Source organism: Mustela erminea, chromosome 17 (assembly GCF_009829155.1).
Source record: "Mustela erminea isolate mMusErm1 chromosome 17, mMusErm1.Pri, whole genome shotgun sequence".
In the NCBI taxonomy this organism is placed as follows: Eukaryota; Metazoa; Chordata; class Mammalia; order Carnivora; family Mustelidae; genus Mustela; species Mustela erminea.
The window spans coordinates 20,672,874-20,688,396 of record NC_045630.1 but is presented as its reverse complement, the minus strand read 5'-3'; the positions used below and the strand labels follow the sequence as shown (position 1 = coordinate 20,688,396).

Below are 15,523 nucleotides of genomic sequence, written 5' to 3'. Positions count from 1 at the left end.
GATTGAGGGGCGCCTGGTGGCTCAGTGGATTAAGCTGCTGCCTTCAGCTCAGGTCATGATCCCAGGGTCCTGGGTTTGAGCCCAGCATCAGGCTCCCTGCTCAGTGAGGAGTCTGCTTCCTTTCCCACTCCCCCTGCTTGGGTTCCCTCTCTCGCTCTCTCTCTCTCTCTCCCTCTTTGTCAAATAAATAAATAAATAATTTTTTAAAAAGATGTTATTTTATTCATGAGAGACAGCGAGAGGCAGAGACAGAGGGAGAAGCAAGCTCCCTTCAGAGTAGGGAGCCCAACACAGGAATGGATAAGTTGAATGCAGATGCTTAGCTGACTGAAACACCTTGGCACCCCTAATAAATATTTCATTCATATATATATATATATATATACACACACACACACACACACACACACACACGTATATACATACATACATAAGTATACACACACACACACTAAAGATTGAATATAGATTAAATAAAGATTAACAAGTAAAAGAAAAAGGTGGCCTCCGCTAAGAAAACTTAGGCATTCTAAGCAGCTGGAGATGACTGGTATAAACTCAAAAGAGAAAAAATAAACCAGCCTAGGTAGAAGCAAAAGGGCTGTTTTCAGGAAGAAAAAAGAAAACTGGCTAGTTAAGGTGTGACCAAATTTAGGAGGGTCCAGAATGCCAGACTAAAAAGTGATTTTTCAACAGAGAAGAAATATATTGAAATCTGTGTTTTAAGAAGGCTAATACAGAAACAAATTGAAACAGCAGTGTCATTATATAAAAACAAGCAAATCCTTAAAAACAGAATTCTGTATTCCCACAATTTTCATAATTACTTTCCCTTATTACCCATGACCACAGTGCTATCCCAACATACACCTAACATCAACCTGAATGCCCTGAGTACTTCACCAACCACCCATGTACTAGCTTAATGTCTTTTTAATTATTTGCATGACTCTGGATTTGGCTCTGTTGCTATAAACAATTTTGTGTCCTTGGACAAGTCACTTAACCTCCTAGATCTCAATTTCTGAATCTGAAAACACAAATGCTACGCATCTGCCTTGGCTACCTCCAAAGGATCTTGTAAAGCCAAATAAAACCATATATGGGAAAAGACTTAAAAACTCTCTTAACATTTGCAAATGACATATCAGATAAAGGGCTAGTATCCAAAATCTATAAAGAACTTATCAAAACCAACATGCAAAAAACAAATAACCCAGTCAAGATATGGGCAAAAGACATGAACAGACATTTCTCCAAAGAAGACATCCAAATGGCCAACAGACACATGAAAAAATGCTCCACATCACTTGGCATCAAGGAAACAACAAATCAAAACCATAATGAAATACCACTTCGCACCTGTGAGAATGGCTAAAATTAACAAGACAGGAAACAACAAATGCTGGCAAGGATGCAAAGAAAGGGGAACCCTCCTACACCGCTGGTGGGAACACAAACTGGTTCAGCCACTCTGGAAAACAGTATGGAGGTTCCTCAAAAAGTTGAAAATAGAGCTACCCTATGACCCGGCAATTGCACTACTGGGTACTTCCCCCAAAGATACAAATGTAGTGATCCAAAGGGGCACCTGTACACCACTGTGCATAGCAGCAATGACCAAATAGCCACTGTGGAGAGAGCCCAGATGTCCATTGACAGATGAATGGATAAAGATGTGGTGTGTGTATACATACACACACACACACACACACACACACACACAATGGAATATTACTCATCCGTCAAAAAAGGATGAATATTTACCATTTACATTAACGCGGATGGTACTGGAGGATATTATGCTGAGTGAAATAAGTCAATCAAAAAAAGTCAATCATCATATGGTTTCACTTATATTTCATCTTATATTTCTTGGAATATATTAATAATATATATTACTTATCAATTATATGAATTATAAATAATTATAAATAATTATTTATAATTATAAATATATATAAATATATAATTATAAATAATTATAAATAATTAATTTTTTGATTAATTATATGAATTATAATTCATAATTTGTTAATTGCTGAATGTATTAATATTTATTAATTTATTAATTTGGAATATATTACTTATTAATTATATGAATTATAAATATAATTATAATTTATATAATTAGCTAATAATACATATTAATATAGTATAAATATTGTGTATTTATATTAATATAAATATAATTATGATTAATATAATTAATAATATATATAACTTCTATTTCTCATATTTCTTGGAATATAAGAAACAGTGCAGAGGATCATAAGGGAAGGGAAAACTGAATGGGAAAAAATCAGAGAGCGAGACAAGCCATGACAAACTCTTAACTATAGGAAACAAACTGGGGGTTGCTGGAGGGCAGATGGATGGGGTGATGGAGTAACTGGGTGACAGGCATTAAGGAGGGCATGTGATGTGATGAACATTGGATGTCATATGCAACTGCTGAATTACTGACCCCTACATCTGAAACTAATGATGTATTATATGTTGGCTAACTGAATTAAAAAAAAAAAACTCTCTTAATTTATATCCATGTTGTCTAACTCTGCATGATAGAGTCTAACTGCACAAAGAAATAACTTATTAAATCCTTTTTGGTGAGTAGAAGGAAGAAACCAAACACTGGTGTTTTTTCTATTGGCTATCGCAAAGTATAAGAGAAAGAAAAAATGAGTGGAAAAGTAGTGGGGGAATATGTATCATAAACCTTCTCATCACACATTAAAACTTTAATATTAATAATATCTAGAGTTGGCTACAATATACGAACACTCACCAGTTTTCTCTTCTCTGATGAAACTGACCTTACACAGCAAGCTGAACTAGTAGAACTTGAAGTTTTTTTCTCTGTCTTATCCTAAGCATGCCATTTGGAAAAAAAGAAAAAAAAAAAAGCACAAAATTAAGCACAGTCTAAGACAGCGTTATTTAATCATTGTTATTATAAACATTCTTTCTACATTCATAATAAACTTCGGAGGGAAAAATGTTTAAAACCACACAAACTTTGGTAAGGGGGAGGGAAACTCAATTAGAAGGAAGACTCAAGTAGAAATCAGAAGATCTAGATGCTCTTGAATTAGAGATGAGATAGGATACGAGGGCTAAAGCCGGAAGGCCAGTTGACCGCTCAGATAAAGGCATTGGGAGGAGGCATTGCCATGGTGGAATTCAGTCGTCTACAAAGCAAAACCATATATCCAGTCATTTCCCAGGGGATCCAAAATTCAGTAGACCCAGGACAAACATATTTTGAGGACCTACTGTGTACCAAAGATATTCTAGATGGTGGGGACAGATTAATGAAAACACAGAAGTCCCTGCCCTCATGGAAGATAAAATTTGGGGCAGGAATTTATAAATAAACAATATATTTACCATGTCAGATGAGACACTAGGAAAAAAATTATAAAAGAGAAAGAGGGCAGGAAGGGCTGGGAGGTGGTGTAAAAAAAGCAGCTGCAATTTTAAACAGGATAGTCAGAAAAAGCCCCACTGATAAGCTGACAGAAGACTGGAGACCTGAAGGAGGGAAGAAGAAACTATGTGCTTATCTAGAGTTTTCCACTGAAGGGCAAAGCCCCTGAGGCAGGAATGTGCCTGGATTGCGGAACCACAAAATGGTGAAGGCAACAGGAGAATGAGAGGGAAGCCAGATGGGGGGTCAGTTGTTTTGTAGGCCCCCGCCAGGACGTCAGCTGGCACGCTGGGTGAGGAGGACAACCAACAGGTAGTACTGAGCAAAGGAGACATGATCTGACTCACATTCTAACAAGATCATCCTGGGGGCTTGTTGAGAGGAGAACAATGGGAGGCAAAGGTGGAAGCAGGGAGATAAATTTGGAAACTCCTGCAACCATCTGAGGAAGCCAGCTGATTGTCCCGTGGTAGCAGAGGAGGTAGTCAGACTCTTATCTTGTTAAGAGAAGGCTGATACAATTTGCTGATAGACTCGATGCAGGTGGGGGTGACAACCAGGATTTAGGCCCAACCAAATGAAAGAATGGAACTGCAACTTCTCAACTGGGTAAATGAAACTGGGCACTTGAAGTTATAGTTTAAGTCGAGGAGGAGTCAGCAAAGGACACTTGGTGAGCATCCATTCCGAACTCTTAGCCTCCCGCTGAATATGATGGCCCATTCTGACTGAAGAGCATATAACCTTACAATGCTCAGTAAATGATGAAGGTGGTGCAAAAAGGTCTCATGGTGAGTTATTTCTATGTAAAGGAGAGTCTGGGGGCGCCTAGCATCAAGTCAGAAATGCCTCTGCAAATTACTTACCTCCCTAAGCCTCAGTTCTGGCATTTGTATAATTGGGACAATAATAGTACCTATCTCCTACAGTTGTGAGGAATCAACAAAATAATGCAAGTAAAGAATGGGGGGAGGGGAACCTGGGTGGCTCATTGGGTTAAGCCTCTGCCTTTGGCTCGGGTCGTGATCCCAGGGTTCTGGAATCGAGCCCCACATCGGGCTCTCTGCTCAACGGAGAGCCTGCTTCCCCCTCTCTCTGCCTGCCTCTCTGCCTACTTGTGATCTCTCTCTCTCTCTGTCAAATAAATAAATTTTAAAAATCTTAAAAAAAGAAAAAAAAAGAATGGGGGGAAAGAAAGAATGGGAAAAACAAATTACTTCTCCTGGGTCAGAAGGGCAAAACAAAACATTTACGTAACTCATTTTAAAACTGAGGGGTTTTTTTTCATTATGCAAAAATAAACAGGCAGAAAGTATTCTCTGCGTCAGTAAATCAAAATTCTTACTTGGACATCAAAGCTCGGTGATGCAGTGGTGCCTCTTCTCCGGGACTTCTCTTTTTCGCCACAAGATTCTCTGTTGGACATTTTGAAAAGCTAAAATAAAACACATATTTAGGTGTTTATGTGTTTTGTTTTGTTTTACCACCACCACAACAAAATACATTAGAAATTCGTCATCTTTCAGTTTTAAAAAGACTGGAGTTTTACAAAATTGTTTCCATCTTCTAACCATTCCCAAGAGAACAGGGTTCTCTCGTTCCACTTGATTTCACTTACAGTCTCCCTCATATCGGTCTCTTCCTCTCCTTCAATTCCATCTACCACCTTTCCGGGAATGACCTCTCGAAACTGTGCCTTTAGCCCTGACCTTCTCTCTCAAGCTTCTGATCACCATTTTTAACTGCCTACAGGACTGTTCCCTTGTGCCCAACCTACACCTCAAAACCAATTAGTTCTAAGTCTTTATTTTCCTGACACACCCTCTATTCAACTTAGCATGTAGCAGAAGCATCCTGTGCTGGAATGGAAAGGCCAGAGAATGGGAACCTCATTGGGTCATGGGATGGGAAGATATAAAAGGAGTCTAACAGCAAACCCAAAGGAGAGTTTATTGCTGACAGTGACACATATGGAAACTATGAATGTAAGCAGGCACTGACTCATGGTCAGTCATGACTACAGTAAGTGAAATTCTATAAAAGAATGATCAATAACACTAAATCAAACTTCAGAATGTTTTGATAAAATAAAGAGAAAGAAGAAAAATGCTGACAGCTAAGAGAAACCTAATAATAAAAACTAATAAAAGAATATTTAAGGGGCGCCTGGGTGGCTCAGTGGGTTAAAGCCTCTGCTTTCGGCTCAGGTCATGATCCCAGGGTCCTGGGATCAAGCCCCGCATCGGGCTCTCTGCTCAGCGTGGAGCCTGCTTCCCTTCCTCTCTCTCTGCCTGCCTCTCTGCCTATCTGTGATCTCTGCCTGTCAAATAAATAAATAAAAATCTATTTTAAAAAAGAATATTTAATACAGACTTTTTAAATATTTTATTTATTTACTTGTCAGAGAAAGAGAGAAAGAGCAAGAACACAACAGGGGCAGAGGCAGAGGAAGAAGCAGACTCCCCACTGAGCAAGGAGCCTGATGCAGGACTGGACCCCAGGAGCCCAGGATTAGGAGCTGAAGGCAGACACTTAACCAACCGACTGAACCACCCAGGTATCCCTTGAACTTCTAAGAACAATCCTAAATTACCCCAAAATTTTGATTTGTAAAATCATATATGGAATCAATTGAATTCACAATTGAGCTTCCAGATTAGAGGAATAATATTCTTCTCCCTTTCTTGTTCCAAGGATTCTATTCCATTTTGGGAAAAGGTACAATAAAAACAAACAAACAAACAAACAAAAAAACCACAATAAATTCCATGAAATGAACTGTTTAGAGGCAATGGACTACTTATGTTAACTTTTACGATTTAAACTGATCCATGTTCATCTTACGTTGTTGCTTTGAATACAAAATAAGGCTAAATTTAAACCCCTCACCCATAAGCCAATTGAAAAAAAAACTGAAGAAAAAAAAATCACTGAAGATAGTGGACTATCAAAGGAAAAACACATTTATGTTTACCATGACAAATGTTTATATTTATAATAGTGTGAAATTCATGTTGATTTTATGAAAATCAAAATACAAACTCAAAGGGGAGACTTCCTGTGCTGGCCAGCCTCCTAAGTGGTTCCTGATGATGTCTGGTGCCCAGTAATTACACTCTCATGCAGTGCTCTCACAGTACATAGAGCTGGTCTGTGACCCCAATAGGAATTGCTGTATGGCGGTATGTGACTAGATCATATAAGACACTGTGGCTTGTGTTTTTCACTTACTCTAGAGAAAGCCAGCCACCATATCATGAGGACAATCACATAGTCCACGGAGCAGCCCACCAGTGAGGAACTGAAGCCCACTGCCAAAAATGAACCAGCTGCCAGGCCTGTAAGCATGCCCAGGTTGAAGCCAATCCTGGAGCCCTAATCAAGCCTTTGAGTGGAAGCATCGGGCTGCTATCTTCACTGTAGCCTCATGAGACTCAGAACCAGGTATACCCCATTAAGCCACTTCTGAATTCCTGATGCAAAGAACCTGAGAGGTCATGTTTATTGTTGTTTTAAACCACTAAGCTTTAGGGGCGCCTGGGTGGTTCAGTGGGTTAAAGCCTCTGCCTTCGGCTTGGGTCATGATCCCAGGGTCCTGGGATCAAGCCGGGGCTCTCTGCTCTGCGGGGAGCCTGCTTCCTCTGTCTCTCTGCCTACCTGTGATCTCTGTCAAATAAATAAATAAAATTAAAAAAAAAAAACAACCCACTAAGCTTTAGGATAACTTAGGCAGCAATAAATGACTAACACAGTCACTTAATATAACTCTTCAAACTTTGAAGATTCCTTTTTTTTAGGAGTCTCAAAAGCACATGGGGCGCCTGGGTGGCTGAGGTCATGATCCCAGGGTCCCGGGATCGAGTCCCGCATCGGGCTCTCTGCTCAGCGGGGAGCCTGCTTCCCTCTCTCTCTGCCTGCCTCTCCATCTACTTGTGATTTCTCTCTGTCAAATAAATAAATAAATAAATAAATCTATCTTTAAAAAAAAAAAAGCACAGATCATGTTTAGAAATTCTTATTAAAAGTCCCATAGAATTCACACTCTAAAAGCTAACCCTCTTTATCTTCTGGTTTCCAGCTGGTGTTAAATAGTGAGACTGATACACTGAATCAAGCTTTCAATTAACCATCTAGCCTTTTGGAAATTTAAAAAAAAAAAAAAATCAATGATGCTTGAATGAGGCACAATATAGTTAGCCACTACTCATTCCCGTAAGTTACAACGTGTTATTTTCCCATTTTTAATTGACTGTTAAGAGCAGTGAGGCAGTTCTACATTCCGGAAAACTAGTTAAAAGTTGGGGTGGGGGTGCGCCTCGGTGGCTCCGTGGGTGGAGCATGGCACTCTCGGTTTCCGCTGGGGTCCTAATCTCCAGGAGATGAGACTAGTCCCGCCTCCAACTCCGCGCGGGTCCCAGAGAGTGGGCGTGGATTCTCTCTCCTTCTCCCTCTGCTCCTCCCTCCCCCCTCACATGCTTTCTCCCAGTAACTTTTTTTTTTTTTTAAGTTGAGGTTGAAGGCAGTATGAGGACTTTAGAACTAACTCACTAGGGAAGGTAGGGGGAAGCCTCCAGACGCACTTCCTAACTACTGGGGGGTTGGGAGGTGGCAACTAAATCCTGCTACACTTTCAAAGCGCCAAATCATCACACTAGCTCTCACCTGGGCTGAACAACTAGGAAATAAATAGACCAATGAGCTCGCTAGGCACTAAGTAGCACCTTTATTAACTAAGAAAACCCAACTGGAAGTTCGAGTCTCCTAAGACATAAAGGGGCTTCCTTCTGCTTCCCTGCTGCTTATAACATTCGGACCAGTCCCGGGAAGAAAGAGCAGCCGGAAAATTCAAGTTTTCCTCTGCCTGCGCCAAGGGAATGAATGCTTGAGACTGAAGTTCAAGCAGGCCGGGGAGTGAAGGGAAGAGAAGTACACGGGCCAGAGGACTCACTGGCAGACGCCGTGTGGAATCGGAATCGCGTCAATCAGGTGCCGCAAAACTCAAAAGACACTCAGAGCTCTGGTTATTAAGTCTAACTGCAGGTGTAGGGCGCGCGCAGAAACACACGCTCTTCTCTACCCACAAGACCCCCACGACCCCAGGGCAGTGCTAATAAGAATACGTAGGTTAAAGCAAAATAAAGACAAAAGGAGAAGTGTTCAGGTCACACTGTGGATGAGGGTGCGAAGGGAAGCGCAGACACTGATTCCAAATAAACCAGGCTAGCAGGGAAGCTCGCCAGCAGCTCCCACGTCCCCGGGGCCCAGGGGCTCGGCAAGAACAAACCAGATTCTCACCCTGGGCGAGGGGCAACTCCAGACCTAGAGCCGACCAGAACCCCACCCTTCACCAAGCTGACTCAACCCCGGATCCGCCTACAGAGTCGCCCCGCCCAGGCTCGAGGGGCCTCCGGAATCCTCGGACCCGCTGGCTACCCGCTAAGGTACCAGAGGGAGAGAGGTGAGAACCTGCCCAGCAAAACGTCAACTAACGCCCCACTTACCTTACCAGCGCCCGCAGCGGTGGCGACTCCGGAGGCCCAGGCCAAGAAAAAGGGTCTCCCCCGGACCCGATGCTCGCTGGGAAATGTAGTTCTGCACTCGGACCCAGACTACTACTCCAACGTTGCGAGCGTTTGTTTAGCTTTGCATTTACTTCCTCCAAGGACTTGGAACTCCGGCTCCGCCCCGGCTGGCGCGCTGCACCCTGGGTATTGTAGTCTTGCTTCTCTTCCTTGGTTGACGGCTGGAACCGAGACGCACCGTGGAAGCAGAACTCTCTTACCTCATTGGTCGCCGTCCCCGATACGTTTCTGCGCAGGCTGTGGTGGCGTCGCAACGCCTCGGGGAAAGGGAAGCGGACGGGGACCGCGAATCGCTACTTCTGGCTTTTTATTTTTCTGCTGACAGGATTTGGTCACTGGTTCTTCATCTTTTGTCTGTTGCACGCATCCAGCCCTTCCCATTTGCTTTCCCACTCCTTGGATCCAGCCCTCTGGGCATTCACGCCAGTTCTCTCACCCCGCCGTGAGCCCCTCCTGGTCCCCGGGCGGGCCTGGCACGGAGGCGGTAACTATGGAGAATATGGCGGAGGAGGAGCTGCTACCCCAGGAGAAGGAGGAGGTGGAGGTGGCCCAGGTCCAGGTCCCGACCCCGGCCCCGGACTCGGCTCGGGTCCCAGCTCCGGCCCCGGACTCGGCTCCGACTCCGGCCTCGGCTCCAGCCCCAGCCCCTGCCCTGGCCCAGGCTCCGGCCCTGTCCCCGTCCCTAGCCTCTGCCCCTGACGAGGCTGAAAGCAGTAAGTGCAGGAGGCCTAGATCTTTCTGCCGCAAGAGAAGCGAGGAAGTGCGCCTTGCTGGGGAGTAGGGGAGGCCCTTCTTCACTGGGATGTTTTTTAGGGGGAAAGACAGGTTTAGGGATGTGGGGGGAGGGAGGAGGGACCCGTGTAGCGGGTAAAGCGGGTACAGAATGGGAGAAGGCATGTCCCCAAACCTCGAGGACATCGTGGTGAAGGGTTTGTGGAGGCCAGGAGTGCTGCAGATAAAAGGAAATAATGAGGTCGAGGGCTTCTTCGTTAAAGGGGGTCTTTTTCTGCTACGCAAATAGGGAGTTACACTAATTTGGTAGTTTCCCTCTCAGCTCCGTCTGCGGTGGTTCACTAAGTCCTTCAAAATGTGATATGGTAACCGAGGCAACCTGTTTACTGTGGTAGATCGTAGCTGCCAAGATGTGGAAACCATTGTTACCAACTAGTTCTTGTGCTCGATATACACAAAGAGATGGCCTTTTCTTATTAATTTTCTTTAGCAGCTTGCTTTCAAAAAGAATTTGAGACTGATGAATAGTTTAAGAAAGGGTCGACTAAATTCTGGATGTCGTCCCTTAGTCATAAATACCAGTTGAGTTCTGCCCTCCGTTCCATCATAACTGGACTGCTGAAAATTAATAGCCCGTATTATTGTGCTAATGTATGTGCTTGCATGTTTTCTAAGTGGTGATTTATTGGACCATAAAGAGAAATACTTGAGAATCTTCTGAACACTTTTAAATGTAAAGTCTCAGAAAGTTGTTGTTGTTGTTTGTTTTTAATTATTTTGTGGTCCATAAATTGACCGTTATGTTCTTTTTGAATTAATAACAAAATAATTCATTTTCTTCTAGGACAGTTGGGAATTTAATATTTATACATCACTTGGGTAGTTGTAGTCCAGTAGAGTAGCTTTGCAATTTTAAAGCCACATAAAAATTGTCACAGTAAATTAAAGAGTAGAGTTGATCACAGAAAAGGCCAAAGTGTTCCTCTGGTAGGCTTCTCCTCCTCATATAAGATCACAGGTAGTAGATGCAAAATAAGGGTCCCTACAGTTGGCAGGGGGGTGGTACACTCTCCTGAGTAGCCTCCCTTCCCTACCTCTACATTAGATTTGTTTATATTAATCAGAATTGGTTCAGCAGCTTTAGGGACTGTGCTTTCTCCCCCTCCCCACCAGCCAGAATGTTAAATATAGTTTGGGAAGATAAATATTCCAAAATTTGGAAGTATGTAATTTGAAGAATGTATGATATTTGAGAAACCTGAAAAATGCATTACTGGGGCAAATATGTAATGATTGAGAAATCTGAAATGCGTTAGAAATATATATTAATCACATTTTAAAAATTATTTTTATGTGGTCTAGTTAGTCCTTCGAAATCAGTCTTAAGTAGGCAAGATGAAGATGGCATATTTGAAATAGAACTGAAAAATGAGGAAAAAGTATCAGAAGTTGTAAAAGAAACTCCTAGCATCTTGGATTCATCTGATTTAACAAGAGGTTTGCCGGTTGACTTCAGAATTACTAGCATGTTACAAAAAGTTTGAGTGATTTAAGTACAGATTGTCTGCTATCTACTATCTTGAACCAGAAAGTAATTTGAGAGGTATACATACGAAGGCATATCATGAATCTTTAGACAGATCTTTGAGAGTTTTAATAGTAGATCACAGGATTTTCGTTATTCTCGTCTGACTTACCAGGCTCCTGTCTCTTATTTTGTACAACTTAGGATGATTTCAGTAAGCACAGGTTTATATAGTACTCTATACTTTCACATGAACAGAACTTTGAACTTTGGAAGCTGAAAGTCTTTATGATTGCAAATTCAAAGGATTGATTTGTACACATGGATTCATTGACTGAATCTTGTGGTCTCACACAGCAATTAAGTTTTTGCTCATTTGGGAAAATTTTTGCCTATTTATAGAAATCATATCTCATTATAAAGTCATTTGAACATTACCTAGTATGACAAGTTAATTGTTGCTCTTTGCTTTTCTCATTTAAAAATGAGGTGAAAATTTGTCTTTTAGTAAAGTTGAGCAGGAATGTCTGATAGTGCTGAATTGAATTCCAAAATTATTGACTCTGTTACTGCATCCAAAAAGACTAATGATTTTTTTTTAATTATTTAACAAACCATAGTGCCTGCTGTGTACGAGATACAGTATTGGGCACTTAATCATTACAAAAATGAGGAAGGCATATCCCCTGCTGTCTTACTGTTTATTTTGGGGAAAGAAAAACAAGGACACACACAGAAGGAGCTGGGAGTGAAGCTTGGAGAGGAACAGGCAGGAGGGTATCTATGGTAAGAATAGAATTTAAAGGTTTCAGGTTCTAAACTGTATAACCTTGTTGTGTAATGAATACTAGAGAGTCCTGCGGTTTACTATCATCTCTCCAGCTGGGGATCTTTTCCTGCCAGTTTTCAGCTCCTAGTCTTGTATTTGTATATTCAAGCTCCTCCTTTGTAAACATTACTTTCCTTTGGGATATGCATATTCAAGTCTTTCCTTAAAAAGAAAGAAAAAGCAACCTCCAATCCCATCTATCTCCTTTTTTATACTGCCACACTTTCTGAAATAATCTGTGTGATTTTCTATATTTTTTTCTTCTAATCCCATTTGTATTCCAGAACATCTCACTGAACCTTTTTTCTTAAAGGCAATGGGAGACCTAAATACTAAATCCAGTAGTTTTCTATTGATTTCTACAACTATTTGTGATACTTAGTGTTGAACCTTTTACATTCTCTTTTTTTCTTGGCTTCTGCTTTATCTTGAGATAAGGTATAAGATATAAGATAAGGTATAAGATAAAGCTATCTTCTTTACCATTTATTGTTTTTGAATCTACCCTCCTTGATGATTTTCCTCCGTGTCTCTTACATTACCTGCATCCCTCCATATGGCCCTTTGGAATTCTAACCATTTATATTAATCAGTAGTGGGTTCAGTGGCATTGGGGAATGCATTTCCAAGCCCAAATCAAGAATATGTTAAATGTACTTTGGAAAGATATATTCATATATTCCAAAGTTTGTAAGTATGTCGTTGGAAGAATGTGTAATGTTTGAGAAACCTAAAAATATGTTACCGGGACTGGATTTTTGGCCTTTTTCTTCTCTTTTTCCCATAGTGTTTTTTTTTCCCTTAGGCTTTCTTCAGCTCATACTTTCACCTAACTTGTATTTATGATTTATATCCTCCTGAACTCCAAAAACAACTCAACTGCATACTGAACTTGAGGATGAATACCTGTAGTATATCAAACACTGTGTCAAAAACTAAACTACTTTTTCTCCTTTCCTCTTACCTGCCAGAAATGTTTTCCTCTTCCTTTATTGCTTAATCATACCATTATTCTCAACCATGTAAACTTGAAATCTGGGAACCATTCTTGAATGCAGTCTTCATTCATGGTTATTTCTCACACCCAGCATTCTTTTTTCCCCATCTGTTCTTTACCTTTCTATTACTAACTCACCTCAGTTACTGATCTTTGATTCTACAGACAGAGATAACCTCCTGAAGTGCACTCAAATCATATTACTCACTCCCTCAAAAACTTGCAAATACTTCACGTTGCCTGAAGAGGACAGTCCAGACTAACTTGCATAGAATTTAAGCCTTTCGTGGTCTGAACCACATTTTTGGCTGCTTGTTCTTCCACCACCTCCATTCTCCAAACATACTACATTCCAGCCAAGGGTGGGATAGAGGTGGCTGTATTTTTTTTTACACCTTATACCTTTATTCATGAGATTACTAGCTTATAAGGCCAGCCACCAAATTTCTGCTTACTGAAATTCTTTTCATAACTTACATCTCAGTCAAATGTCACTTCCTCGGGGAAGACATTCTCAAAGGCACTTGTTAGAATTAATTCCTCCTTCCTCCTTCCTGTATGCCCACACCATATACCCCCGGTATTCATTTCATCCTGCGCTGTCTTACAGTTGGTAACATATCAGTATCTTTCCTGCCTAGGTGAAACGTCTTTATTTTTTTTTAAGATGTTATTTATTTATTTGACAGACAGAGATTACAAGCAGGCAGAGAGAGAGGAAGGAAAGCAGGCTCCCCGCTGAGCAGAGAGCCCAGTGCGGGGCTCAATCCCAGGACCCTGAGATCTTGACCTGGGCCGAAGGCAAAGGCTTTAACCCACTGAGCCACCCAGGCGCCCCGTGAAACTTCTTTAAAGATAGGAAGCGTGGCTTATGTTTCTTACTTCAGCATTTTGTACGGAGAAAAAAACATTTTCTGCAGAATTATATTGAATAATTAGATAAAAGTTAAAAGGTGTGAAGTTACACAGTGTTTTTTTCCCCCAACTTTTCACGTTCTGAGGCACACTCGTCATTTTATAGGCAGAATTGCAGCAGTAGTCCCCATCTAGGTGCCAGGGCACCATGCTACAGGAAATAAAAGTGGAGGAGTCTCTGTGACATGATCAAATGAAAATAGAACTAGAATTCAGGTTTTTAAAAACGAATCTCCTAACTCTTAAAATTTCCTTTCAGAGAGACACATCTCAATCCAAAGGCAGCTTGCTGATCTAGAGAAGTTAGCCTTCGTAGCTGAAGGAGATTTTGACTCTGCCAGTTCATTGAACTCAGATCATCTTGATGCAGGTATTTCCATATTTTGAGGGTCTTTTTCCCCCCCTCTTAATTTCTTTTGCTTTTTATCTTTTGCTTTTTATCTTATGTATGTTGTAAGTGTAGTTTAGTAACTCATGAAAATTTGCTGGGAGTAGATTTGTTTATTGCCACTTTACTAGAGCAATAATAAAATTTTCTCATTCAGGAAATTGGTAGCCGCCTGCTTTCACAGGTGCTGTGGAGACTAGTTGTTTCACAGTTCCCCAAGGATATTACAATTTTGTGGATATATAAGGACTGCGTATTCTTTTAGTTCAGATTTGCATTTAACTATAAGCAACAGAAGTCCCAAAAAACCACTGCCTTTTATAACTAAAGGCATATTATATTCAGTCACATAAACAAAGTCCCTAGGTGGGCAGTTTAAGGCTGGAGCAAGAGTTCCTCATTGTTGTCACGCCTCAGGCTCCTCTCTTTCCGCTTTGCCATCCTCAGTGCTTGAATTCCATCCTCAGTATCACTTCATGGTTTTTTGAAGTAAGCAGAGCACATAGAAAAATTAATTTTGACTATATTTACAGTGTGCTGTATGTTAAAGATACTCGGATTAAAAATTAAGTGAGTTGCTGATTGTTTTTGTGTATGTTTATTGTTTTAAACCTGAATTTGAGATTTTAATTTTTTCCGTTACTCTCAAAGTTTTTATTTGAGATCCATTACATTTCTAATTAAATAAGACTTGTATTTTTATGATCCGCAATCTTTTCATTAATGAAGAAGGAAGAACTTACAAATTCGCTAATTGGTTACAGTGGTTCTAACCATGCTCCCTGTCCCAGAATAGCAGTTATTTTGGATCCCACTAGGTCCTTTCACTCCTTCCATTTTTCTTACTCTGCATGTTAACTGGTTTTGTTGCTGCCAGAGCAGAATGCCACAGCAGGTGCTCACACTGTCTTGCCCGCTCCTGCCTCCCTGGGAGTGTGCCAAGTACTGCCTTCTCCCCTGTCCAGTGTACCTAGTGATGCTCTCTCTGGCAGGCCTTTTGGCCAGAGGGATATCATGTACTTTATTACTTTCTCCTTTTCTCTCTTCCCAGTGGCAACAAAGTTATCAGGTAGCCCCAGAGAGGAGAGTTTTAGGGTAAAAAATTAATCACTGACCATGTGCTGA

At 41.2% G+C, this 15,523-nt stretch overlaps 2 protein-coding genes across 3 annotated transcripts in view; one reads left to right on the top strand and one right to left on the bottom strand.

Moving 5' to 3' along the window:
* Positions 1-9,408, bottom strand: part of SWT1 (SWT1 RNA endoribonuclease homolog) — a 103,787-nt gene extending 94,379 nt beyond the window's left edge. The window contains 4 exon segments of the mRNA XM_032318993.1: positions 2,789-2,869; positions 4,776-4,865; positions 8,937-9,293; positions 9,295-9,408. Of these exon segments, the coding sequence (XP_032174884.1) occupies positions 2,789-2,869; positions 4,776-4,865; positions 8,937-9,293; positions 9,295-9,393 (627 nt within the window). The 5' untranslated portion in view covers positions 9,394-9,408.
* Positions 9,409-9,476: 68 nt separating this feature from the next.
* TRMT1L (tRNA methyltransferase 1 like) overlaps positions 9,477-15,523 on the top strand; it is a 53,564-nt gene continuing 47,517 nt past the window's right edge. Inside the window, exons 1-2 of one of the 2 annotated variants that reach the window (XM_032318994.1) lie at positions 9,477-9,725; positions 14,270-14,380. In XM_032318994.1, the coding sequence (XP_032174885.1) occupies positions 9,503-9,725; positions 14,270-14,380 (334 nt within the window). In that variant the 5' untranslated portion in view covers positions 9,477-9,502. Of the gene's footprint in view, positions 9,726-11,115; positions 11,242-14,269; positions 14,381-15,523 lie in introns of those variants that run through there. The other variant, XM_032318995.1, reaches the window with a different exon arrangement.